This window comes from Perognathus longimembris, chromosome 17, assembly GCF_023159225.1.
Source record: "Perognathus longimembris pacificus isolate PPM17 chromosome 17, ASM2315922v1, whole genome shotgun sequence".
In the NCBI taxonomy this organism is placed as follows: Eukaryota; Metazoa; Chordata; class Mammalia; order Rodentia; family Heteromyidae; genus Perognathus; species Perognathus longimembris.
Window position 1 is genome coordinate 36656468 of NC_063177.1, and position 24110 is coordinate 36680577.

Genomic DNA, 24110 nt, shown 5'->3' on the forward strand with positions numbered 1-24110 from the left:
CTCCGCGGCGCTACGTGCCGTGGCCGGACCCCGCCCCGTCGAGACCTAGGCGGTCGCTTTGTGGTCGTTCCGGGTTGCCTCCTAGCGGGAGTTTCCCAGCGGTGCAAATACCACCGCCCGGCCGGGCCCCACCCGGTGGCTCGCGCCTGTCAATTTAGCTCCTCGGGAGACTCCTATCTCCAACTAACCCCGAGCGGCGGGTTGTGGCGCTGTGGTTGGAGTGGTTGCGCGCTAAGCCTTGGGAGCTCAGAGACAGGGCCCAGGCCCCGAGTTCAAGCCCCAGGACCGGCAAAAAATAGAAAATAATACTTTTTTTTAAAAAACCTGAATTAAGGATATGGACAAGATGGAAGTTTCTAGACCACCCAGCCTAAACAGGCTTGGAGTAATGCGATCAGTTGGGAGTCCAGGTTGGGAACTGCTGAGGGGCGGGAGTGGGCAGGGAAGCATCTTAGTGCGTTGTCATGGCAACGGGACTAGGAAGGCGGTGGACTGTGCGCAAGCGTTCGTTTTATTGTTTTCTTGGGGGGATGGGGGTGAAGTTGTTTAGACTAGGCCATCTTGGCCATATCTTTAACAGGTTTTATTATTTCTATTTTTGTTGGCCCTGGGGCTTGAACTCAGAGCCTCACTCCAAGCTAGTACTCCATCCGCTCTGAGCCACAGTGCCACTTCCGGTTTTCTGTTGGTCAATTGGAGATAAGAGTATTGGACTTTCCTGAGTAAGTAGGATTATAGGCTTAAGCCACCCGCGCCCACCCGCACCCAGCTTTGTGAGAGACTCTTATCCTGGGACTAGGGCTTGTATTTAGGGCCTCATGCGCTTGTTTGGCTTTCTGCTCTAGGCTGATTGCTCCTAGACTTGACCCAACAACATCTCTTTCTAGCTTTTTGCTGGTTAACTGGAAGTAAGTGCCTCATGGACTTTCCTGTCTGGGCTGGCTTTGAACCAAACTCCTCAGATATCCTTCTGAGTAGTTAGGATTACAGGCATGAGTCACCAACATGAGTCAGGTGCTGGTGGCTCAGACCCTGTAATTCTAGCTTCTCAAGAGACTGAAATAGGAAGGAGGTTTGAAGTCAGCCTCACCAGGTAAGCTACAAGACTCCACCCCCAAAATAAACAGAAAAAAGCAGGGTTGGAGCCACAGCTCAAGTGGTAGAGCACCAAGCAAGCTGAGCAGGCATAAGGCCCTAAGTTCAATTACTGATAATGGAGTTGTTTGGGGGTGATGAAAATGTTCTGAAATTGTGTTAGTTGGTTACATGACTGAGTATACTAAAAACCATTGAAGCCAGGCGCCAGTGGTACATGCCTGTATTCCTAGGTACTCAAGAGGCAGAGATAAGAGGATAAAAGGTCAGAGCCAGGGGGCTGGGAATATGGCCTAGTGGCAAGAGTGCTTACCTCATATACATGAAGCCCTGGGTTCAATTCCTCAGCATCACATATATAGAAAAGGTGAAAAGTGGCACTGTGGCTCAAGTGGTAGAGTGCTAGCCTTAAGCAAAAGGAAGCCAGGCACAGTGCTCAAGCCTTGAGTTCACACCCCAGGACTAGCCAACAAACAAACGAACAACAACAACAAAAAAAAAAAGTTCAGAGCCAGGGGCTAGGAGTGTGACTTAGTGGTAGAGTGCTTGCCTAGCATGCATGAAGCCCTGGGTTCAATTCCTTAGTACCATATAAAAAGAATAAATCTAGAAGTGGCGCTGTGGCTGAAGTGGTAGAGTGCTAGCCTTGAACAAAAGAAGCTCAGAGACAGTGTCCAGGCCCTGAATTCAAGCCCCAGGACTAGAAAAAAAATTAATGAAATCAGTATCAGATTCCATAATTAAATACAATAGTAAATGTTACATTAAATATTAATTTTATGTACACATGTTCCCTTTGGTTAAAAAGGAGAGATTCAGTCTTGGCTTGGTATGACCTGTGGTTCCAGCTAGTGAAAGGCTGTCAGAGGTGGTAGGATCATGGTCTGAGGCCTGCCCAATGCAAAAAGAAGGAGCCCTACTTAAAAAGAAAAAGAAAAAAAATATTTCAAAAGGCCTGGAGGTGTGACTGAAGTAGTAGAGTGCCTGCCTTGCAAGTTGAAGGCCCTGAGTTCAAACTCTAGTAGTACCAAGAAAAATAAATTTTTTAAACAACAAAAAAAGACATTCAGAAGTGTTAGAGAGCTGGCACCAAATAAAGGCCTTAAGTTCTTCAAGATGAAAAAAGGCTTGAAAAGGGAATCTTTTTTTTTTTTTTCACTCTGTGCTTCCGTGTTTTTCACATGTGGCTATAGCTACTGTCAAATTGCACACACTTGCAGTACTCACCATCCCACACTTGGGGCAAACTGATCTGTGAGAGGGAAAGCTTCAGTGTGCTCCTGGGGTGCCTTTCATCCCAGAAGCAAGGCATATTAAAAGGCAAAGCAAGGGACATACATAGTGGTTATGTGCTTTTAATCAAGCTACTCATCAGTGCCAGGCTTCTCTGTAATTCCTGGCTGCTATTTCCTGTGCCTCATTTTTCCTGATCTATCCTGTCTCAGAGCCAAGACAATACCCACAGCACAGTCCAGCAGTGGACTCTTCCAGGGACAAGACATTCAACTGCTCCTCAGCCCCTTTATAGGAAACAATCCAATTTGGGGTTCCTCTACACACATACACCTTCTTTTTGGTGTGCCGGGATCAAAGGAGAACCACCTACAGAAGACCAGGTCTGTGCCATTGAGCTACATCTTTTTTCAGTACTGCCGCCTGGTAAGCAGGCATTTTGCTGATCCATCTCTAGCTAGGAGTACCTCAGCACCACATACACAGAAAAAGCAAGAAGCAGCACTGTGGCTCAAGTGGTAGAGTACTAGCCTTGAGCAAAAGCAGCTCAGGGACAGTGCTCAGGCCCTGAGTTCAAGCCCTAGGACTGGCAAAGAAAGAATCACAGCTCAAACTCAAACTTTTTATCTTTTCTTTTTTTGTGTGCTGGTACTAGGGTTTGAACTTGGGGCCTTTGCACTCTACTTCTCCATTTTTCCGCTCATAACTGGCACACTCACATGAAACACATCTCCTGTCTGGCATTTAGCTGATTACTGGAGAGAGAAAATAGGATTTCCCCCCTCAGGCTAGCTTTGAGCCATGATCTTCAGATCTCAGCCTCCTAAGGAGCTAGGATTATAGTCACGAGCCACTGGCACCTAGCTTAAAACCTGTCTTTCCCATAGAAACAAGCAAGCAAATGTCCTTCCTCAGAGAGCTGTGTGAATGTGTTACCACCCACCGGACTGAAAGCACTTTTTCAACTTTGTATGTCTACACTATTCAAAAATATGTATTGAGGGGCTGGGGATATGGCCTAGTGGCAAGAGTGCTTGCCTTGTATACATGAGGCCCTGGGTTTGATTCCCCAGCACCACATATACAGAAAACGGCCAGAAGTGGCGCTGTGGCTCAAGTGGCAGAGTGCTAGCCTTGAGCAAAAAGAAGCCAGGGACAGTGCTCAGGCCCTGAGTTCAAGCCCCAGGACTAGCCAAAAAAAAAAATGTATTGAAAGAATTTTACCTTTACTTTCACATACATATCAAACTGCCACTCTGTTCACAGGCCTCAGATGCAACCTTAAATTTAGAATTTCCTCAGGGATTGTTTTTTGTCTTTGGCAGTACTAGTGTTTGAATTCAGGGCCTTGTTATTGCTAGGTAGGCTCTCTACCACTTAAGTCACACCTCCAGCCTAATTTTATCTTAAACCCAAAAGGGGCTTTCTTGCAATAGAGTCTGTTGGAATGTAGGTGGAACAAGTACTTTAGGACAAGAATTAATTTAAAGTTGTATTTCCCAGTGGCTGGAAGTATTTACTCTTATTTCCATTAGTGGAGGTTAAAAAAAGATAGGGCTGGGAAGGGGGCACCCGGATTTGAACCAGGGACCTCTTGATCTGCAGTCAAATGCTCTACCCCTGAGCTATACCCCCACACCCTGCTAAGGCTCTCTTCCTTGTCCACTTATGGTGACTCAATGTGACACAGTTCCGCCCACACTAATGCTCAGGCAAGCTTTGTGTTCAGAAGCCTCACCTTTGTATCCGTCATCTGCTTTGGGTAATCTCCTGGCCACTGATAAACTGGGTGGAGACACTTAAAAAATGTTATCCTAGAATCAGCTAATCGGCAGAGAATCCTGTTAATCTGTGTCACAATCCTTGGACTAAGAAACTCCTCTGATAACATTTTGTTCACTCCTTCCTTGACAGAGAGTAGAAAGAGAATGTTCATTTTCTTTGGTTCATATTTAATGTTATCAGAAAAGTCAGAAAATCCTTCTCAGGGCAGCCAAGGTCCAAAATGGCCCACTGCCTGTTCCTGCTTTGATTTTAGTTTTGCTACAGAGTTTCCATATGTAGCCTTGGCTTTCCTGCTAGGTAGCTAGACTGGCCTCAAAATTTATAACCCTCTTTCTTGTCTTAGACTCCCAAGTGCTGGGACTGCAGGTGTGAACCAGCAACATCCTCTATTTTCCTCTGTGTGTGTGTGTGTGTGTGTGTGTGTGTGCACGTGCCTGTGTCTGTGTTTTCCAGGACTTGAATTCAGATCAGAGCCTCTAGTTCTCCCTCTACCATTTGAGCCAGGCCTCCAGTCCAGCTTTTTTTGCTAGCTAGTGGGAAATTGTCTCTTGGAACTTTTTGCCCAAGCTGGCTTTGAGATCCTCAGATCTCAGCCTCCTGGTGGCTAGGATTGCAGGCATGAGCCACCAGCCCCCCACTTCTTTCTCTGTTCCTAATGGAAACAGTAGGCATGCCCTTCTGTTTCTTGCATAAGTGTTTTGCTGAGAGTAAAAGTGTGGTGGATAGTGCTAGGGATAAAATATTGGCCTGGAATGTGCAGGGCCCTGGTTTTGATCTGTCATTCCTTCTTTTTTTTTTTTTCTTTTTCTTTCCCCAGTCCTGGGGCTTGAATTCAGGGCCTGAGTACTGTCCCCGAGCTTCTTTTGCTAAAGCATAGCACTCTACCACTTGAGCCACAGCGCCGCTTCTGGCTTTTTCTGTGTGAGGAATCGAACCCAGGGCTTCATGTATGGGAGGCAAGCACTCTACCCCTAGACCACATTCCCAACCCTGTGATTCTTTCTTATCACACCAGGCCAGGGGAAGAGAGGCCCTTTGTTGGCACAGAGGACAAAAGGGTAGGCCACAGAACCCTTTGTCCTCTCCCTTCCTTTTCAAGGGTAAAGAAACCAGCCTGCGCCCCCCCCCCCACCTCAGGAAAGAAATAGCACACTGTAAGCACAAATAAAACTTTTTAAAAATATAAAATAACATTGAGTTCATCTAAACATCTGTTTTAGAAATTCAAATCAAGGGCTGTGAAGGGAAGTGATGCGATCAGAAGAGAGGGAACTGAGTGACCTCTCCAAAGACAGATGTGCGCTGCCGGAGGGCTGGTGTGTTCCTGCGGTAGCCAAACCTACCGTTCAGCCCGGTGGTAATCAGCTTCAGCTCAGTATTGTAGTGGTCATGGCCGGCCACCTGCTGGAGGGAATGCCCTTGGGGGAAGAGACAGAGGCTGAGCCTCCAGGCAGTGCTCCCTGGCTTTCCCCAAAAGTGCCACACACAACCCCCTTGCAGTCATTGCAACCCCCAAACCTATAGCCGAATGCTCACTCCTTGAGTTCCCCAGCTTCTTGATAAAAACCAAGGACTGGGCTGGGAGTATGGCCTAGTGGCAAGAGTGCTTGCCTCCTATACATGAAGCCCTGGGTTCGATTCCCCAGTACCACATATATAGAAACGGCCAGAAGTGGCACTGTGGCTCAAGTGGCAGAGTGCTAGCTTTGAGCAAAAAGAAGCCAGGAGACAGCGGTCAGGCCCTAAGTTCAAGCTCCAAGACTGGCAAAAAAAAAAAAAAAAAAAAGAAAGAAAAAGGTGGCACTTGCCTGCCCCTGCCCAGTTTCTCCTGTTGAGGTATCTCTGTCCTTGCCCGAAAATGTGGAAATAATCTACTATCCAGCCATCCCTTCCAGTGCCACCATGATCCTGAGAGGAAGAAAATACAGAAGACTGTCAGTCGCTTTGCTCAGAGGGGCAGGGTACAAGCTGTAGCAAGCTATAGTAAAAGCTTACTACACATTATTATTATTAGCCAACAGCCTCTGAATCTCTGGGGAACGCACTACAAGGGAGGAGGAGCTGGGTAGAGCTGGGGCTGGCAAGGAAAGTGGCCATCCCTTCCCTTTGGCTCATAGATCCCTTGAGCAAATCCCACCCCTGCCCTGTAACCGGTGATGTCAGGGGGGAGAGAGGTGCCTAGAACTCGGGCTGAGACAATTCCCTTTGTCTGATTTGCTGTGGTTTTATTTTTTGAGGATTTGCAGCGGGGAGGTCACTCCAGAGGGCGAGCCTGTGACATCACAGAGTGCCACAAACCCGGGCCTGGCACGAGAGGCTGCTCTGAGCCCAAACCTGAGAGGAAACAGTCCTCAAGGCGGGGTGGGGTGCGGCCTCCACTTTATGAATTGCACTAACACAGCTGCGGAGAGGATGGGGGTGGGGGGGGGTTGGAGGGGGGGCTCTCTGGTGCCCAGGGCTCTGGACACCCAGATTTGGGGAGGGGTCACAGGGGCTCCCCAGCGATGCCCCCCTACCTGCTCGGTCTTGCGCAGGAGAGGCGGGACCACGTGGCTCTGGAAGTAGCGGCGGGCGTGGTAGTCCTGCTGCGCGTTGTAGGGCGGAATGGCAGACCACAGCTTGGGCCTGGTGAGACTGTAGCCCCGGGCGACCGTGCTCACAGCCACCCCATCCAAAATAAAGCCCTTCTCCAGTCGCAGAGGGCACTCGTACATATTCGCCATCCCAGCCCCGGCAGCCTCGGAAGACGACCTTTCTACTGGGAAGGGGAAGAAGCCCCTCGGCTGGGCGCAAGGTTACAGGGAACCCTACGACACAAACCCTATTGTCCCGTATCCTTCGCTGGCTGGGTGGGGTCCTGGGGCGGGGGGGGGGGGGGGGGGGTAAGTTGCCTGCGTGGCCCCCGGAGGACATACAGCCCTACTCTCAGCTTGGACTAGGAGGCTCCCAATAGAGACTTGCACGTGGGCAGCTTGCAAGTCCTCTGGCCTGGCTCCCCATGTTATCCTTGAAGAACAAGGTGGTTGTCCACTGAGCTCATGGCTTCCGTAGGATTTCCCCAGTTCTAGTGTCCAGAATTAACTAGAAGAGTTTAGGGAGCTGGGGGTACTGGCAGTACTCTACCACCTGAGCCACAGTACTTCCAGCTTTTTGTTGATGGGGTACTGAGGAAATGAACCCAGGGTGTCATGCATGCCAAGCAAGCACTCTACCACTAAGCCGCCACCTTCTCAGCCTATTTACTATACAGGTTACCATTTTGTCAGGATATATATATATATATATATATATTATATATATAATCTCCACATATGTATTTTTTGTCCAGGCTGGCTTCAAACCATTATCCTCATTTCAGCCTCCTGAGTAGCTAGGATTACAGGTGTGGGCCATTGGCAGCAGGGAAGAACTTCTTTGGACAATGTCACCTCTTCCTTTGCTTCTCTCAGTTCCCCTAATCCTTCTAAAAGGAAGCAAGGGGCTGTGAATGTGGCTTAATGGCAGAGTGCTTCCCTAGTATGAATGAAACCCTGGGTTCAATTCCTTAGTGCCACATAAAGAGCCAAAAATGGTGTTGTGACAAGTGGTAGAGCACTAGCCTTGAGCAAAAGAGGGTCTGAAACAGTGCCCAGGCCCTGAGTTCAAGCCCCAGAACTAGCCAAAAAAAAAAAAAAAAAAAAAAAAAAAAAAGCAGGGCTAGGAGTTACTCAGTAGCAAAGTGCTAGCCTAGCAAGTACATCATCCTGGGTCTGATCCCCAGTACCAAAAGACAAAAAAAAAAAAAAAAAAAAAAGAAAGAAGTCGGGCTGGGGATATGGCCTAGTGGCAAGAGTGCTTGCCTCGTATATATGAGGCCCTGGGTTCAATTCCCCAGCACCACATATACAGAAAATAGCACAGAAGGGGTGCAGTGGCTCAAGTGGCAGAGTGCTAGCCTTGAGCAAAAAGAACCCAGGGACAGTGCTCAGGCCCTGAGTGCAAGCCCCAGGACTGGCCAAAAAAAAAAAAAAAAAGGAACTCATGTACCATTAAGTCATACCTATAATCCTAGCTGCCCAGCCAGGCGGCTGAGATCTCTATTAATCCAAAGCACAACTTATTTTCCCTATGATCAATGAAATACCAGTAATTGTAATACCTCTGGATATAATTAGTAATGGTGAGTACCCATCTTGGTTACCAGGTTATACACCTGTCATGCTGGCCTTAATGCCATACCCTCTCACATTCTCAAATTAGGCCAACCTGCAGATACTATCTCTAGCCAAGAATGGGTAGCTTTCACCTGCTATCCTAATGACTCAGGAGGCTGAGATCTGAGGATTGTGGATCAGATACAAACTGAATTCAGGCAAAACACAACAAAAACTCCCTTGTAGAAACAAATTTATGTGGCAATTCTGTGATTACCTTAGGGAAGGCTGGCCTCCACTCACACCCTTATTTCAGATCCTTTTTTTTTGGCCAGTCCTGGGGCTTGGACTCAGGGCCTGAGCACTTCTTGCTCAAGGCTAGCACTCTGCCACTTGAGCCACAGCGCCACTTCTGGCCATTTTCTGTATATGTGGTGCTGGGGAATCTAACCCAGGGCCTCATGTATAGGAGGCAAGCACTCTTGCCACTAGGCCATATCCACAGCCCCTATTTCAGAGTCTTGTCTCATGGTAAGAAATTTTGTTACAGGGTGGTTTTCTGCCATTAGGCAGTATTTATTTAATCTATAATTAGAGGCATAAAACTAATTTTTACAGCAGAAACTGCAAATATACAAAACGAAAGGGCTGTAAGTTCTGTTGGCTCACTAAAGGACCTTTTATTTTTCAAAAGGCAATGATTAAGGTATACCAAGAAAGAGGTAATGAACAGGAGGGCAAGCATTGAGAACAAATAATTTTTAATGTATTAATTTTTTACAAATCACTGAAGGATCATGCAATGCTGCCTGCATTAGAGGCAATCCTGGGCCACAAGTCTGCACATTCCTTTGCCACAGGTCCTGTGATGGCAGAACCTGCATTAGAAAGGGGGAAAAAAGACATAGGTGAGGCTGGAGTTTTCTTGCCAAGCATCTCCCGAGCCCAGACAACCCAGTTGCAGACTTTACCTTTCATCTCCCCTTTATTGTTTACTATGACGCCCGCATTATCTTCAAAATAAAGGAACACACCATCTTTTCTCCTGTATGACTTTCGTTGTCGAATTACCACTGCCGGATGTACTAATGGGGGGAAAAGAACAGCAGTCATTAAACCCAATTCCCAGCATTCCACAAAGGAAAGAAAGTTATTCCTCTGGGTAGGATGTATACTCATCATTAGCTTTTATTTCCTAACAGCAGAGGAGAGAAATAGCATAAACACTGATAACCCTTTAAAGCATCACCATTTACTTGCTTTGGGGAAGACAATTAATTTGTTAAGTACTTTTTACCCTTCATCAGGTAGGGTGGTATTAAGTGGAGGTATCAAGTCATGTATAGGCCTTAAACTTCCCATGCCCAGGGCCGGAGCACTGTCCCTGGCTTCTTTTTGCTCAAGGCTAGCAATCTGCCACTTGAGCCACAGTACCACCTCTGGCTTTTTCTATGTATGTGGTGCTGAGGGATTGAACCCAGGGCTTCGTGTATGGGAGGCAAGCACTCTTGCCACTAGGCCATATTCCCAGCCCTGGGCATCCTTTTATATTGTTGTAGTCTTGTGGTTTTTTAAAAGCTAGGACTGTAACATATAACCTCTTGAAATCAGGTTCGTAAAGAATTTTATATTGCCAAATAGACATAATTTTAACTCTGAAAAAAAAAAAGCCAGGACTACAATCCTATACAGCTGGAGTAACAGCAACATGCCACCAATCCCAGTTAATGGCTGAGACTGGTGTCTAACTTTTTGCCTGGATAGGCTCTGAACCACAATCTTGGCACTCTTTGCCTCCCTGAGCAACTGGGTTTACCCAAGACTGCCTGTCTATATTTTAGTAAAGGGGAAACAGAATTCAAGAAGAAATGCCTGAACTATAGGCACAAGGATTTTGGTTATTTTACCTTTGAGCCCAAGTATCAGACAAAAGTAATACTGAGTCCTTTTATAAATCATTGTATAAGGCCATCAGCCTAAGAGCTTCAGTATTGCCCCTCTTCATACACGAAAGGATTTAGCAGAACAAGAATCAAAGACACAAACAAAATTGAAAATTCATAGCTGTGATTAAAACTTCGGTTTATCTCACCACAGATAAGAGACCAACAGTATATCCTACCGCCATCTCATCCAAAGTAAGGGCCACATGTTCTTCTCTTCCCTGGCAGCCCCCAAGGCTACTGACCAGACCAAGGGAGTGTTCTGAGAAGAGGAAAAAGCCCTTGCAGATGTGTACTTGATCCAACATATTGATAAATAATAATCACGATTAGGCCTGCCTAAGTCCCCAGGTGATATTAATGGGGAAACAAAGCTTTATCTCTAACCAAAAGGCTAAGGAGGCTAGTAGTTTGTAGAGAGATGACATTAGAACACAAGGAGCAACCCATCACACCCTATCTATATGTCAAGAGATGGCTAGGACTTCTAGAACAAGGTATTCCAAAGACAGATCTAAGGGGGCAGAGAGAGAAGTGGAGGAACTGAAAACCAAAGAGCACCAAATGTCATGTCAGGCAGCACAGAAGAACTGCTGCTGAGACCTGCCTAGTGGGAAGGAATCCTTTTGGTTTACTTATATAGTCCATGATTAAGCCATGTGCAGTTCACTTTTAACTTCTACCACTAAGACTTTGAGCCAAACTTATGACATCCAATCTCTGCTATGATGTAGAGCAGGCTTCAAAGAAGACCTCTGAAGAACATCACCTGATGTATTTCCAGCAAAGAAAACTTAGCCAGTAGTAACAAACTGATTTCACCTGTTTTTACTTTAAGCCACCTACTAAAACACGTTCACTCAGTACCACCATATGCATTTATAGACAAGCAAATTAATAATGAAGCAGAGATCTAGTTCTCATGGAACGTCACAGTGGCATACAGGCGTCAGATCAATGAACGGAACTGGAAAGTGTCAGGTTAAATATTGTTTGCATAAAAGAACGGAGTAGAAAAGGGACAAGAAAGGGACAACTGTTGGAATTCCTCAGCACCACACACGCGCGTGCACGCACACACACACAAAACGAGCACTTGCTTCCCCACTTTCCAACAAATGGAGTATACCCACTTGAGACCCAAGAATGCTTATATCTACTTACCCTTCTTCCTTAGCTCTGGTTTGCCTTTCTTGACTGTAGCCATCACCATGTCCCCTACACCAGCAGCAGGAAGTCTGTTCAATCGTCCCTTGATCCCTTTCACAGAGATGATATACAGGTTTTTGGCTCCTATAAGATGCAAAAGATCACCATTGTTATCTGTTGGATTTCAAGTTCTGCACCAACCTCAGCTTTGCTTTGCACTCACAAAGCTAAAATAAAAACCTTTTGGTTCCCAAGCATCTAGTCTCCAGCAAGGAGCAGTTTGTCACACCACCGATTGAAGCAAAACAACACAACACGCTGCCACTTCACCCAAAAGTGGTGTTTTCATTCTGCCCCTTCTTGACGGCTCAATAGGTCACTAGCAAAAGGCCCATCGAGTGCTTTTAAAAGGGGGACGGAGGTTGGCAGGGATCTGCCATAGACTCACCGGTGTTGTCAGCACAGTTGATCACAGCTCCTACGGGAAGACCCAGCGAAATCCGAAATTTCGCACCGGAAGACCCACCACGTCCTGCAGATAGAAAAACAAGACGTGATCACTTCTCCACACTGGCTTAGGTCTTCCCCTCACAATTTTAAAGGGCATAAATCCTTCGGACACGCGTAGACGGTGTGCCGATTTTTAACTAGCCTCTTCTAAAATAACACTAACATCCTTCCCATGTGCGACCCGGTTCTTTTGGAATATAGCCGTTCCTTAACTACCTTCCCAGTATCGAATTTAAGGGGCGAACTGGATGATTTCATTCGTACTCCAATTTCTGCCAACAAGCAGTTAAGCTTCTCTGGCAAGGCCTTGGAAGACCTCACAGACTCCCCAAGTTGGGTCTAAACCAGCCCACCTGCCACCCTACTACTGCAACACTAAGAAAGAAGACAGCTCACCCGGTTCAGCTTTAAATCAGGCCCCGATCCTACTACCATCTCAACGTTCCCGCTCCACCACCCGCCACTTTCGGGGCCCTTCCAGCGTTCTTGATGCGCTCATGCTCTCCCTCTCTGGCCCCGGGCGGGGAGAAAAGGGCCCCGGGTGCCCAGAGCCGCAGCTCCCTGAGGGGCAGGCAGCCACTGCGCTTCAGATGGCGGAGGATTCTTTCGTGCAAAAGGCTCACCTCGCTTCGACATCTTGGACGCCGGAAAAAGACAGAAAGGAAGTAGGCACAAAGGATACTGGGATATGAAGGTAATGTCCCGCCCCCCGCTCGCCACGTGACCGAAAAGAGAGCTGTTCAATGATCCGCGCCTTCCCTCGGGGGCGCAGCCTTATGACGTAGTGAGTCCTGGACGTCGTCTTGAGCGATCGCTGCGTCGACTACCGCGAGAGGTTGAGGTTTGCGGAAGCACGCGAGAGTCTCGGCGTCTCCTTTCGGACGTGGCGGGGCAAGCGGGTGTGTGGCAGCCCACGGATGTAATGCCAGCTACTGAAGAGGTGTAGATTGGGCGGATGGCAGCCCCAGGCCAACTGGGGCAGACAGCTAGACCTCCCATCTCAACCAGTGAACCGTGCGTGCCACCGTGCATAGGTCGGAAGGTCGCGTCCTCAGGCCGGCCTCGGCCCAACGGAACGCCAGACCTTGCCTGAAGAATAACTAAAGCAAATCCGGGCGCCGGTGCCTCGCGCCTGTAATCCTACCCACTCGGGAGATTGAGATCTTAGGATGGCAGTTCGAAGCCAGCCCAGGCAAGAAGTCCGTGAGGCTCTGTCCCCAATTAGGCACCAAGAAATCCGGAAGTATATCTGTGGCTCAAGTAGTCCCTAGCTCTGAGCTCAGGGACGGCACCCAGGCGCTGAGTTCAAGCCCCAGAACCGGCACCAAAAAACAAATTTGTTTTATGTGGGGATTTCCTAAGGAACAGAGGGTATGGGGTGGGGGTCAAGCGGGTTCTAAATGGTCTCATTAGGATGAGACACGATTGAGAAAGTTGGTACCATAACATTTACCCCTCCTTAGTTTCACACACCCCCACACACACAATTTCCTTTCTTCTACTGATGCCTGCACTCATATACATATTGAGCATCTACTTCGTATAAGAGTCTGTTCAGGGCACATATCAGATTGCATCTGGGAACAAAGAAAAATAAACATTTGTGCCCCTGGAGAGTTTATATTCTGCCATGGTGGAGGTATTGGAGGCAGGTATTGGACCCTAAACAATAGATACTTTTTTTTTGGCCAGTCCTGGGGCTTGGACTCAGGGCCTGAGCACTGTCCTTGGCTTCCTTTTGCTCAAGGCTAGCACTCTGCCACATGAGCCACAGCACCACTTCTGGCCATTTTCTGTATATGTGGTGCTGGGGAATCAAACCCAGGGCCTCATGTATATGAGGCAGGGACTCTTGCCACTAGGCCATATCACCAGCCCCAATAGATACTTTTTAAAACATTGCTGGGGGGCGGTGAGGAGATACTGCAATTAAGAATCAAATAGTCAAGCCAAGTACTGATGGCTCATGTAATCCTAGCTACTCAGAAGGATGAGATCTGAGCATCGTGGTGTGAAGCCAGCCCAAGCAGGAAAGTGTGAAACACTTATCTCCAATTAACCATCAGAAAACCCAAAGGGGTGCTGTGGCTCAAGTGGTAGAGCATTAGCCTAGAGCAAATGAAGCTCAGGAACAGTGCCCAGGCTCTTAGTTCAAATACTAGGAATGAAAACAAAATAAAAGTCAGGGCTGGAGGTATGGCTCTAGCAGTAGTGGGTAATTGAACAAGCAGTGAGGCCCTGAGTTCAAATTCCAGTACTACCAGGACATCAGTGGCTCACACCTATACTAACCCTAGCTATTGGAGAGGCTAATATCCTAGAATTGCAGCTCAGAATCACCTCAGGCAGACAAATAAGTAGCAAAACGTTTGGAAGTGCAGAATTGCAGAGCACTAGCACTGAGCAAACAAAAATTCACCAAAAATGTTAATCCTATATTTGAGGGTTTTCATGTATTTGAGAAAATCCCTAGTACAGGCATATGTATGTATACATACATATATAGCATATATACATATATCCACACATTTGTTTCAATTATATTCACCCTAAATTACCATTGTCCTCACCCTCCCATATATTCCCCCTTCACATTTTTTTTGGGGGGGGGAGTCCTGGGGCTTGAACTCTGGGCCTAGGCACTGTCCCTGAGCTTCTTTTTCTCAAGGCTGACACTCTACCACTTAAGCCAAAGCACCACTTCTGGCTTTTTCTGTTTATGTGGTACTGAGGAATCAAACCCAAGGCTTCATGTGTGCTAGGCAAGCACTGTACCACTAAGCCACATTCCTACCCTCTCTCTTCACATTTTAAAATAAAAATAATTATTTCCAAACAATTATACTGTAAGGAGAGTGACTTTTCTTTTTCTTTGAAAATCTATAACATCTGGCTTAAGGAAATATAACAGGTTTTTCATGTTTCTGCACCTAACTTGTTGTGATGTCACGTATTGTGTCATCTCTGGGATGCTTATCCTTCTGCATGCTCCCAAAAGAGTAAGAGCAAGTCAGCAGTCTAGGCACACTTACTGGAACACTTACCTCTCTGGCTTCAGCTCCCAGCCCTGAAAGCAGAAGAGATTATGGGAGGGGGGATAGTGTAGTTATTGTAAGAAAACTTTGTGTGTGAGAGGGCTCCATACCACACTTGGCGAAACATTGACACAAAGGGTGCTCTTGGTGCTGTCACACTGTATAGCCATTTATTTGCATGTCAGCGTATTGAATTTGGATAGAATATGAAGATGAGAAGGAAGGGTTATCCCTTTCCAGAGTTCCAGGACATACCATAGATGGTGAAGACGTACTTTCTCTGCTTTGTTTTCATTGCTTGGATATTTCCACTACATGCCATCTATCTTTAAAAGAACACTATGGGGGCACCTGGATTTGAACCATGGACCTCTTGATCTACAGTCAAATGTTCTTCCCCTGAGCTATAACCCCTTTGCTGGGCTGGGACGTGGGGGTGATTATAGATTAAATGTAGTTCTGACTGACCAGATGTTGCCTTTAGTGATGGACAGTTAAGGAAAACAGACTGTTCGTTCTACTGGCATAATACTAAAGAACCAAGAGAAGAGTACAAAAGCACCTGGTGGTGGGTAAGGAGGAAGAGACCACTCTAATCCATTCCTGATGGATTCCTGTCTTCATCACTATAGCCCTTGCTACTGGTATTCAAGAATATATATGTATAAATAATATACCTTATATATATATATTTATTTGGTCATGGGGCTTGGACTCAGGGCCTAGACATTGTCTCTGAGCTCTTTTGCTCAAGGCTGGCACCAGGTCTACCACTTTGAGCCACAGTACCACTTCTGGCGTGCTTTTTTTTTTTTTTTAGTAGTTTTTTTTATTGAAGATAAAAGTCTCACAGACTTTCCTGCCTGGGCTGGCTCTGAGCCATGATCTTCAGGTCTTACATCTTAGCCTCCTGTCTAGCTAGGATTACAGGTGTGAGCCACCAGTGCAGAGCTTTCAATAATTCTTTAGGTCTAGTTTCCATCCTTCCCATCTTCAGCCTCAACTGCATTGAATACCCAGCTTACTACTTTGCTAGAGGAAGTGGCTCCCTTGTTCTTCCCAATATTCTTTCTGCTCCTGGTCAGATGGCCCCCACTGTCTCCATTTTCTCCAGCATGGTCAAGCACTTCCTTTTCCCTGGATCCTTCAAACATCAAGTTTCTTTCTTTTAGCTTTGATCACCTATACATTTTTTTCTTTCTTGCAACTAACTTTATTGTTATCATCATCATCATCATCATTCTTTTGAAACAAAGTCTCCTTATGTAACCCAGGATGGCCTCAAAGTCTCTATCCTCTTGCCTCAGCTCTCTTACTACTTAAGAAAGGGAGACAAGGAAAGAGGGAAGGAGGGAAGTAAGGAAGATGGGAAGCCCATGACTTTAATTTCTCTCATCAACCACCTGTCTCAGAAGTTCTGCGGCTCTCCTCATGATCATTGTTTGTGGGTTGTTGTTTTGTTGTTGTTGTTTTGTGTGAAATATGTATCCAATTTCTTCAAACACACCAAGTCTAAGTTTTGTTTCCCTCCCTCCCTCCCTCCCTCCTTCCCTCCCTTCCTCCCTTCCTTCCTTTTTTCCAGTCCTGGGCTTGAACTCAGGGCCTGGGCACTGTCCCTGAACTTCTTTTGCTCCAGGCTAGCACTCTGCCATTTGAGCCACAGCGTCACTTCTGGCTTTCTCTGTTTATGTGGTACCAAGGAATCGAACTTATGGCTTCATGCGTGCTAGGCAAGCACTCTACCACTAAGTCACATTCCCAGCCCCCAAGCCCAATTTTCTTGAGGGTAGGGGTCATGTTGCTTTTTTTTAAATTCTCTGAAGTACTTGTTATAGTTCCTAGTTCAGATTCTTCCTGGCAAACAGTCAGCCTAAGTAAATTTAATTATCAGATTATACCAAACCTGCACCCAAGCATTGGAATGCTATTGAAGAAAAGCACAGAAGTTTGTATCAGCCAAGCTCTGTCTAGCGTCCTTACACCACTGCCTAAATAGATTTACTTTCTCACTCTCCAAAATGACCATAGTAGGATTTCTCTGGTCTAAGTATTCCCTTCCTCCCCCATCCCCTTTCAGCCCGCTGGAGAGCTGACTCCTTACTTTTGGGAGAAAATAGAGGCAGTCAATTACACGGTTAAAACCTGACTCTGGGGGATCTGATTTGTACCATCCAGATGTTGCCTCCAGTGGTTGATAGTAGCTTGGTATTATATGACAAATTGTGTCAGATTTCCTGGGATGAAGCTGAAGAACCAAGAGAAGACTGCAAAGGGAGTGGGAGAAAGATGTCTACTCTGACCCACACTGGAAGGGCCTGTTGGGCTTGCCAATTCCCATGGCACAAAGACCGTTCTACCACTAGCCAATTTCAAGCTAGTAATGTGAAACCAACTGGCTTTTAAAAATCCTAACTTTCAGCGGGGGTGCGGGTGGCTCCTGCCCGTAATCTTAGTTACTCAGGGGTTGAGATCTGAAGATCACGATTCAAAGCCAGCCTGAGCATCGAAGTCCCTGAGAGTCTTATTGCCAGTTAATCACTCAGAAAAAGCTGGAGGTGGCGCTGTAGCTCAAGTGGTAGAGTGTTGGCCTTGAGTACAAAGAGACTCGGGGACAGCACCCAGGCCCTGAATTAAAGCTCCAGGAGCAGAAAAAAAGAAAAAAAAATCCTAACATTCAGATTGGGACCTGGCTTAGGTGGTAGAGCGCCATCCAATGGATGGTCCTGAGTTTGAGTCCAGGTCCTGGACTAAAAAGAAAACTCATAACATTCATACAGTGGTTCTCAAAACCACGAATGCAGTAAGCTTCTGAAATAATTTACTTTCAAGTATTATCTATACACTGACAACTCCCAGAATTCTTTCTAACCTAGATCTCTCGCCATCAAACATGTCTGTTCTGAGTGTAGCTCAGTAGAAGGGTTCTTGACTCTAATACTTGAAGTTCAGGGTCTAAGTGCCAGCTTTTCCAGTAGGGAGACTAGCATATAATTTAAATGAGATTAAGGGCATAAAGTTTACTCTTACCAAATCTGCAGTCTTTATTTTGGTAGCTCTAGGGGTGAATTCAGGACCTACCACTCCAGCTATATCCCTAGCCCTTTTCTTTTTCAGTTATCACCTCTTTGAATCCACCTACCTACCTACCTATGGTCTCCCTCCTATCTGGATTATAGGTATGCCTTGCCACACTCTGCAAAGAATCTTTTTTCTTTTTTCTTGTGCCAGTCCTGGGGTTTGAACTCAGGGCCTGGGTTCTGTCCCTGAGCTTCTTTTTGCTCAAGGCTAGTACTATACCACTTTAGAGCTCCACTTCTGTCTTTTTTTTTTTTTTTCTTGTTAGTGGAGATAACTCTCACAGGCTTGCCTGCTCAGGCTGGCTTCAAACTGGTATGCTCAGATCTCAGTCTCCTGAGTAGCTAGGATTACAGGCGTGAGCCATTGGTGCTTGGTTCTGAGAATCTTTTTTGATGATCATTTTTCTCGTATTGTCCTTAGCCATCCAATCTATAGCATGAAATCTGTCCTCTCCAGCTTGGCTCTTCTCATTTGGGGTAGGACTTATAAACCCTCTTGTGAATCTGTTACTTTTCATCAAAGCGGTTTTGCAGGTGTGATTAAGTTAGAGATCTTGCGAAGGGGAGATTATCTTTGATTACAGCTCACAGTCATTATACCAGTCCTTGTAAAAGAGAGGAGGTGTAAGGGGTGAGAGTAGGAGAAAGGATGTTATGAAAGAAAACTTCTAGAAGCTGAAAAAGGTCATCAAGTAAGCAGATTCCTGCCTACAGGCATGTTAATACCTTGATTTTTTAGATCAGTAAAATTGAATCCAAATTTTTTTTTGGTTGTTATAGTGCTGGGGATCAAACATTGCAAGCTATACCACTGAGTCATACCATCAGCCTTCTTAACAGATTTTATTTATTTAATCAGTTGTGAGGCTTGAACTAGGGGCCTGGGTGTTATCCCTGAGCTATTTTGCTCAAGGCTAGCCCTCTACCACTTTGAGTCACAATGCCACTTCCCTTAATAGTTTTTTTTTTTTAACCGTACTATACAGTGTTGTTAACTATATGCACAAAGTTATGTGGCAGGAATTTATTTGTGTAACTGATAGCTCAGCATGTATCAGCAAGTCTCTGTTTCTTTCTCCTCCCAGTTATTGGCTTTCTATTCTGTGAGTTTAAGTATTTTAGATACCTTATATCATTGGAATCATGCCACATTTGGCTTGGCCTGGTTTATTTCAATTAGCATAATAGTCTCTTCAAGGTCCATTCATGTATCTTCAAGGTCCATTCATAGTGCAGGGTTTCTTTTCTTCTTTACATAGTCTGAGTCCACACTTGACTCCTTGTAAGTATTCCCAATATAATTCTAGGTGGTGATTTAGGCCTTCTACTTGCCAGTTCTAGAGGAAGGCCTCTTAGTGGGGACATCTTTTCTCTGATATTTGTATTCAGAAGAGACTAGGGGTTAAGTTTTGCAAGAGATTATTTTGGGATGTGGAGTAAAATGTATTTGGGGTTGTAGATAATGAATTGAGTCTCAAAAATTCTGGGACTTACATGTTTTCAGATTTTTAAAAAAAACATCTGCCACTGTATTGGAACATTTAGTATTGTCTAGCAAAAAGGTAATCATTTTGAACAAATTAACAAGTTTCAGTATGAAAATGTGCAATCCATGTGGAAAGAATTTACCAAGCTTTTGCCGGCAGAGGGGGTATAGCTCAGTGGTAGAGCATTTGACTGCAGATCAAGAGGTCCCCGGTTCAAATCCGGGTGCCCCCTTTCCTACTATTTACATTTTTCACAGGTATTCTGGTCTCAAAGATAACTAGCTTACCAGTGATTTGCAAACACTTTGAAGATACTACTCCTTTCTTGAGTATTCCCACAACTATGTGACCAGAAGCTCACTTGTTCTCTCAATTTGTACAGTGAGTGTACTAAGCTCTTCTCACAAATCATTCATGAGCTCACTGCTTTAGTGTCAATTACAGTTTTGTTTTGAGTTAAAAAAATCAAATTAGAAGCCAGGCACTGGTGGTTCACACCTGTAATTTTAGCTACATAGAAGGCTGAGATCTGAGGATCACAGTTTGAAGCCAATAGTCCTTGATAGTCTTTGAGACTCTTGTTCCAAAAGAACTATTCAGAACAAGCTGGAAGTGGCTCTGTGGCTCAAGTGGTAGAGTGTTAGCCTTGAGCAAAAAGCTTAGGAGCAATGAGGGCCCCAAGCAGTATTTGTTTTTAACCTAGTTTATAATCTGACACAATAGAGGATGAATCTGGGTTCAGAAAACTTATAGGTTTTCCAAGTTTAAGAGGACATGGGAGCAACTTCCTTTCTTCTATCAGCTCAAAGGGCTGGGCTGTGGTCTGATAGCCTAGACTAAGGTGCAAGGTCAGGCTAGGCACCCAGGGAAGTGGATAAACATGGGTTGGCATTTAGTCTGGGTTTTGCATTGCAGTTCCCTTCCATCTCCCTGTCCAGCCCAGTAACTCACAGTAATGGGAACTGGGGGAAAAATGCAGGCAAGCATTCATTCCCCTGGGGTCCCCGAGGATGACACAATCAAATTCCAAGTTTAAAATATCTATGGCAGCTGCCCCCTGACACAGGCGCATACCTCTCCCTGTCTCTTTTATTTTTCCTTTTTTTGGGCAAAACTGAGTTGAAGGGGATGCCCTTGCTTCTCCCTTCACACATACCCCCCCTTAGATATCTGTCCCCTTAAGGATTTGAAACCGATGGCTTTGTAGCACACTCCCAAGTGTGGCACCTGGCCTTCAACATCACTTGGAAAATTATTCAAAAAACCAATTCCCAAGGTGGGACCCCCCCCCCTCCAGGACTATAGAATCAGAAACTGGAGTCTCGTGTGTGTGTGTGTGTGTGTGTGTGTTATTCTGGTGTGTGCTCATTTGAAAGTCACTGCAGTAATTTAAATTACTTTGCATCAGGACGTGATCTCATGTACATTCAAATGAGTGGATGGATGTGCACTGGGTGGCGGAACGTTCTTGTGCGTTCATTCATCCTGTATCAGGAGCAATCCACGTTCATATCACAAAAAGGAAAATGAAAGTTGAAGGTGGTGAAGGGCCATGTCTGTAAGTTTCCTTCTTTTGACCTTTGCCCCACCAGGGTCATCCTGTGCCCCGAACCCAGGATCCCCAACTGCCCGACACACCTGAGTGGCACCAGTAAGAGGACAAGGCATCTTTTGCACCTGGCTGTGTAGTGTACACACACCTTGTTCTTTTGGGAACAAAGGAAAGTCGGAAGCTTTCTTCGAAGCTCTTTCTGAGCTTTCCTCATATTTTATGAGAAAGGGACGATTTTCGTTTTCATTTTGTTTTAACCTAGGATTGAACGTTAAAATATAGGAATCGAGAATAATGACAGGGAGAAAACCAAAACCTCAGGAAGGGGGCACCCGGATTTGAACCAGGGACCTCTTGATCTGCAGTCAAATGCTCTACCACTGAGCTATACCCCCGTGCTGCTGTGGTGTCAGGAGGAAGCTCATTTGGACAATAAGACCGTTCCAGTTGCTACTTGGAGTAGGGGTGGCGGGGTTTGTGTGTGTGTGTGTGGGGGGGGGGGGGGGGAAATGAAAGAGGAAAGGGGACCAAGCAGAAAGCAGATGGTGGCGGATACCAGGAACCTGGGGAAAGCTTGTGCCGCTAAGGCGCTGGGGCTGGTGGTGGGTCCCGAAGGTCCGAGTCCGGCGGGAAGGGATTCCCGTCCTCCAAAAGTGGGAAAGGACGGGGGCCAGAAGGGGGCTAACAGGGGTGGTGGTGGTGTGAGAGGGCCGGACAGAGGGGGCTCGCGTTCCGTCCCCGGATCCACGACAGGTACCGAAAGGAAGAAGGCAAGGTACCCCGAGTCTGGTGAATCTACTCGCGCGCATTCCACGCGATTTCAACCACACCCTCGATGGGTGCGAGAGGTCTACCCGTTCCCCGGGGCCCTGGAGTTCCCACTAGTCCGGATAGGGAGTCGTGGCCGTCCCCTCCACGACGGAACCGTCCTGGGCAAAGGGCACCCCGGGGCTGGGAAAGCCCGGGCGCCGGCACCGGGGCCCGGCGCCGTCCTCCCCGGAACGCGCCTCCGCGCAGCCCCGCGCAGCCCCGCGCCGCCCGGGGAGCGCGCCGCGCCGCGCGCGCCCCTGCCCGCGCCCGAGGCGCGTCTCCGCCCCGGTGCAGCCCCTCCTCCCCGCCGTGTTTATTAAGGGGAAGGCGGGCGGAGGCCGAGGCCAGTTCCTCCGATCCAGTCGCGGTGGCCGCCGTCTGCACAGTCGCAGCCGCCTCCCGCCAGCTCGCCCCCGGGGAAAGGAGAAGCGCGCCAGCTCGGGCGTCCCCGCCCCAGCCTCTACCTGCAACCATGAACCCCAACTGCGCGCGGTGCGGCAAGATCGTGTACCCCACGGAGAAGGTGAACTGCCTGGATAAGGTGAGCGGCGGGACCGGGACACCCGTCTAGGCAATCGCCCAGCCGCGCTCTCGTTTCGGGCCGGCCGGGGGAGGGTGGGGGGGGGTGTAGAGAGAAGAGGGGCTGCCGGGTCCCCGCGATCCCGGGAGGGAAGATGGAGAGCGGGTGGGGAGGTGTCCTGGATTGTGGGGACAGAGCCCCCCCCGCCCCCGGTCTGGAAGCCTGGACCTATCCAGGGCGCGGCGGGGTGGGCAGCCTCTGTTGGAAGGTGGGTGGGCTCGGTGCTCCCAGGGCTGGGGGTGGTGGTGGTGGTGGTGGTGGTGGACGGGAGCGGACGGGCAAGCCCGGCGGGTGGCGTGTGTGGCGGGCGGGGGGGGTAGTTTGGAGGTGCAGTCCCGCCCCCCAGGACCCGGAGTGCGAGTGGAGACGGCCGCTCCCTCTCCCCGCGGCGCCGAGCGCCAAGTAGGCGGAAGCGCGGGGCGCTGGGGGCGGAGGTGGGGGGGGGGAAGGGGCGGCGGGGGCGGGGCGGAGGCCGGGGGTGGGGGGGGGCAGCGAAACCCGCCGGTCCGGCGGCTGCGGGTGGCCGGGCTTCCGGGCCCGGGGGCTGGGGCTGGGGTGGGGGCTGCCGGCCGCCGGGGGTCGGGTCTGGAGAGGGGAGGCTCAGGCCTCCACGGCCTCACCCCCTCCTCATTTTATTATTTTTTTCTTCTTTGAACGACCTGCGGCCTCCTCGGTGGGTCAGTGGTTTTGGGGGGACCAGTAGCCCTCCTCCAGAGTCCCAACCCCCACCTCAAATGACCAGCCAAGTCCGGGCGCTGGGCAGCCCAGCCGGAGCCGGGCGGGGCCGGGTGCTGGGGCCCGGGTGGGGTGGTTGGGGAGTGGGGTGGTGGTGGGGGTAGGCCCCGTGGGCCCCGCTTCTTTGAGATTTGAAATTGTGCTCGGTCTATAAACCGTCTTACAGAACAAAGAGCTAACTTTTCAAAGCAGGTTTCTCCAATGGAGGGTGGGGTTGGCGGAGTTGTGGGGAAGCTGAGGAAAGGGGGAGTTGTTTTTTTTTTGAGGGGGGGGATAAGGGGAGTGAGGCCTTCTGGAAATTCACCGTCCCCTGGGGGGCACTTAGGAGCCCCCTCCATCCCCCCCCCCCCCGCCCTTGATGGACTTCTTCATCTGGTTGCCATTATACCGTTGGTGGTGGAGTGGGGGGAGTGTAGAGAGCTGGGTGTTTCCATAGAGTTTGGGGGGTAGGATCCTGTCCTGGAAGCTCCCCTTTAAGGCCCTAAGGCACCGTGCCCCTCCTCTGCAGGGGCCGGGGAAACCTCAGTTTTATTTAGCCCTCATCATTTTGCCTTTTACCTTCTAACCCCAGGTTGGCTCCTGGACTAAGTATTCCTTACTTTCTGTTGGAACTGGCAGGAGAGGGAGACTGCATGAAAGAGGAGTGCAGGTTTTGTGTGGGCACAGGTAGTTGACTGGATTATTTTCTCTCTCCCTTTGAGTGTTCCTGCTTCCTCTGTGACCTTTGGCCCTTGAGTCCCAGTGAGGAGGTGGAGTTTGAGGTTTTCAATCACTTTTTGAACTTGCTCTTGGGGGATCATGGCTGCTTTTTTGGGGCTTGACTTGGCAGGGGGAGAAGAGGTATGGTGGGCACCCAAGGGGGTCCTGACCCGCTAGATTACTGTGCATACCTCTAGGGAGCAGAACTTAAGCTTGGAGTTCCTGGATGGAGAAACAACCCCTTGAATTTATGCATCCTTGCCCAGCGGGTCTTAGTCTATAGAGAG

The 24110-nt window shown here is 48.0% G+C and overlaps 3 protein-coding genes and 4 non-coding genes across 7 annotated transcripts in view; 2 read left to right on the plus strand and 5 right to left on the minus strand.

Annotated features, from left to right (window-relative positions):
• Nucleotides 1-3891: 3891 nt before the first annotated feature.
• Trnac-gca lies at nucleotides 3892-3963 on the minus strand. The gene has a single exon. It is a non-coding gene; the product is annotated as a tRNA-Cys (tRNA).
• Nucleotides 3964-5344: 1381 nt separating this feature from the next.
• Nucleotides 5345-6836, minus strand: C17H17orf98 (chromosome 17 C17orf98 homolog). Its single transcript, XM_048366778.1, has 3 exons — nucleotides 6630-6836; nucleotides 5922-6021; nucleotides 5345-5531 (listed from the first exon to the last, which is right to left on the minus strand). Exons 1-3 carry the CDS (start codon nucleotides 6834-6836, stop codon nucleotides 5371-5373), a joined length of 468 nt encoding a protein of 155 aa, XP_048222735.1. The 3' UTR covers nucleotides 5345-5370.
• Nucleotides 6837-8990: 2154 nt separating this feature from the next.
• Rpl23 (ribosomal protein L23) lies at nucleotides 8991-12549 on the minus strand. Its single transcript, XM_048366369.1, has 5 exons — nucleotides 12472-12549; nucleotides 11787-11870; nucleotides 11354-11482; nucleotides 9218-9331; nucleotides 8991-9124 (listed from the first exon to the last, which is right to left on the minus strand). Exons 1-5 carry the CDS (start codon nucleotides 12482-12484, stop codon nucleotides 9042-9044), a joined length of 423 nt encoding a protein of 140 aa, XP_048222326.1. The 5' UTR covers nucleotides 12485-12549; the 3' UTR covers nucleotides 8991-9041.
• On the minus strand, nucleotides 11617-11752 carry LOC125366594. The gene has a single exon (XR_007213890.1). It is a non-coding gene; the product is annotated as a small nucleolar RNA SNORA21 (small nucleolar RNA).
• A 7058-nt stretch (nucleotides 12550-19607) lies between the features above and the next one.
• On the plus strand, nucleotides 19608-19679 carry Trnac-gca. Its single transcript has one exon. It is a non-coding gene; the product is annotated as a tRNA-Cys (tRNA).
• Nucleotides 19680-21322: 1643 nt separating this feature from the next.
• On the minus strand, nucleotides 21323-21394 carry Trnac-gca. Its single transcript has one exon. It is a non-coding gene; the product is annotated as a tRNA-Cys (tRNA).
• A 746-nt stretch (nucleotides 21395-22140) lies between these two features.
• Lasp1 (LIM and SH3 protein 1) overlaps nucleotides 22141-24110 on the plus strand; it is a 37137-nt gene continuing 35167 nt past the window's right edge. The window contains exon 1 of the mRNA XM_048365418.1: nucleotides 22141-22350. Coding sequence (XP_048221375.1) covers nucleotides 22282-22350 — 69 coding nt within the window. The 5' untranslated portion in view covers nucleotides 22141-22281. The remainder of the gene's footprint in view (nucleotides 22351-24110) is intronic.

What these genes read in the sequence shown, in the direction of transcription:
- C17H17orf98 (XM_048366778.1), bottom strand. Translation starts at nt 6,836, where the DNA reads ATGGCGAATATGTACGAGTGCCCTCTGCGACTGGAGAAGGGCTTTATT. An exon ending in TCCTGCGCAAGACCGAGCAG is followed by an intron (nt 6,022 to 6,629) that starts GTAGGGGGGCAT and finishes TCTTCCTCTCAG; the next exon opens with GATCATGGTGGCACTGGAAG. An exon ending in GAGAAACTGGGCAGGGGCAG is followed by an intron (nt 5,532 to 5,921) that starts GCAAGTGCCACC and finishes TCTTCCCCCAAG; the next exon opens with GGCATTCCCTCCAGCAGGTG.
- Rpl23 (XM_048366369.1), bottom strand. An exon ending in ACCAGAGCTAAGGAAGAAGG is followed by an intron (nt 9,332 to 11,353) that starts GTAAGTAGATAT and finishes TCCCCCCATTAG; the next exon opens with TACATCCGGCAGTGGTAATT. An exon ending in CAATAAAGGGGAGATGAAAG is followed by an intron (nt 9,125 to 9,217) that starts GTAAAGTCTGCA and finishes TTTCTAATGCAG; the next exon opens with GTTCTGCCATCACAGGACCT.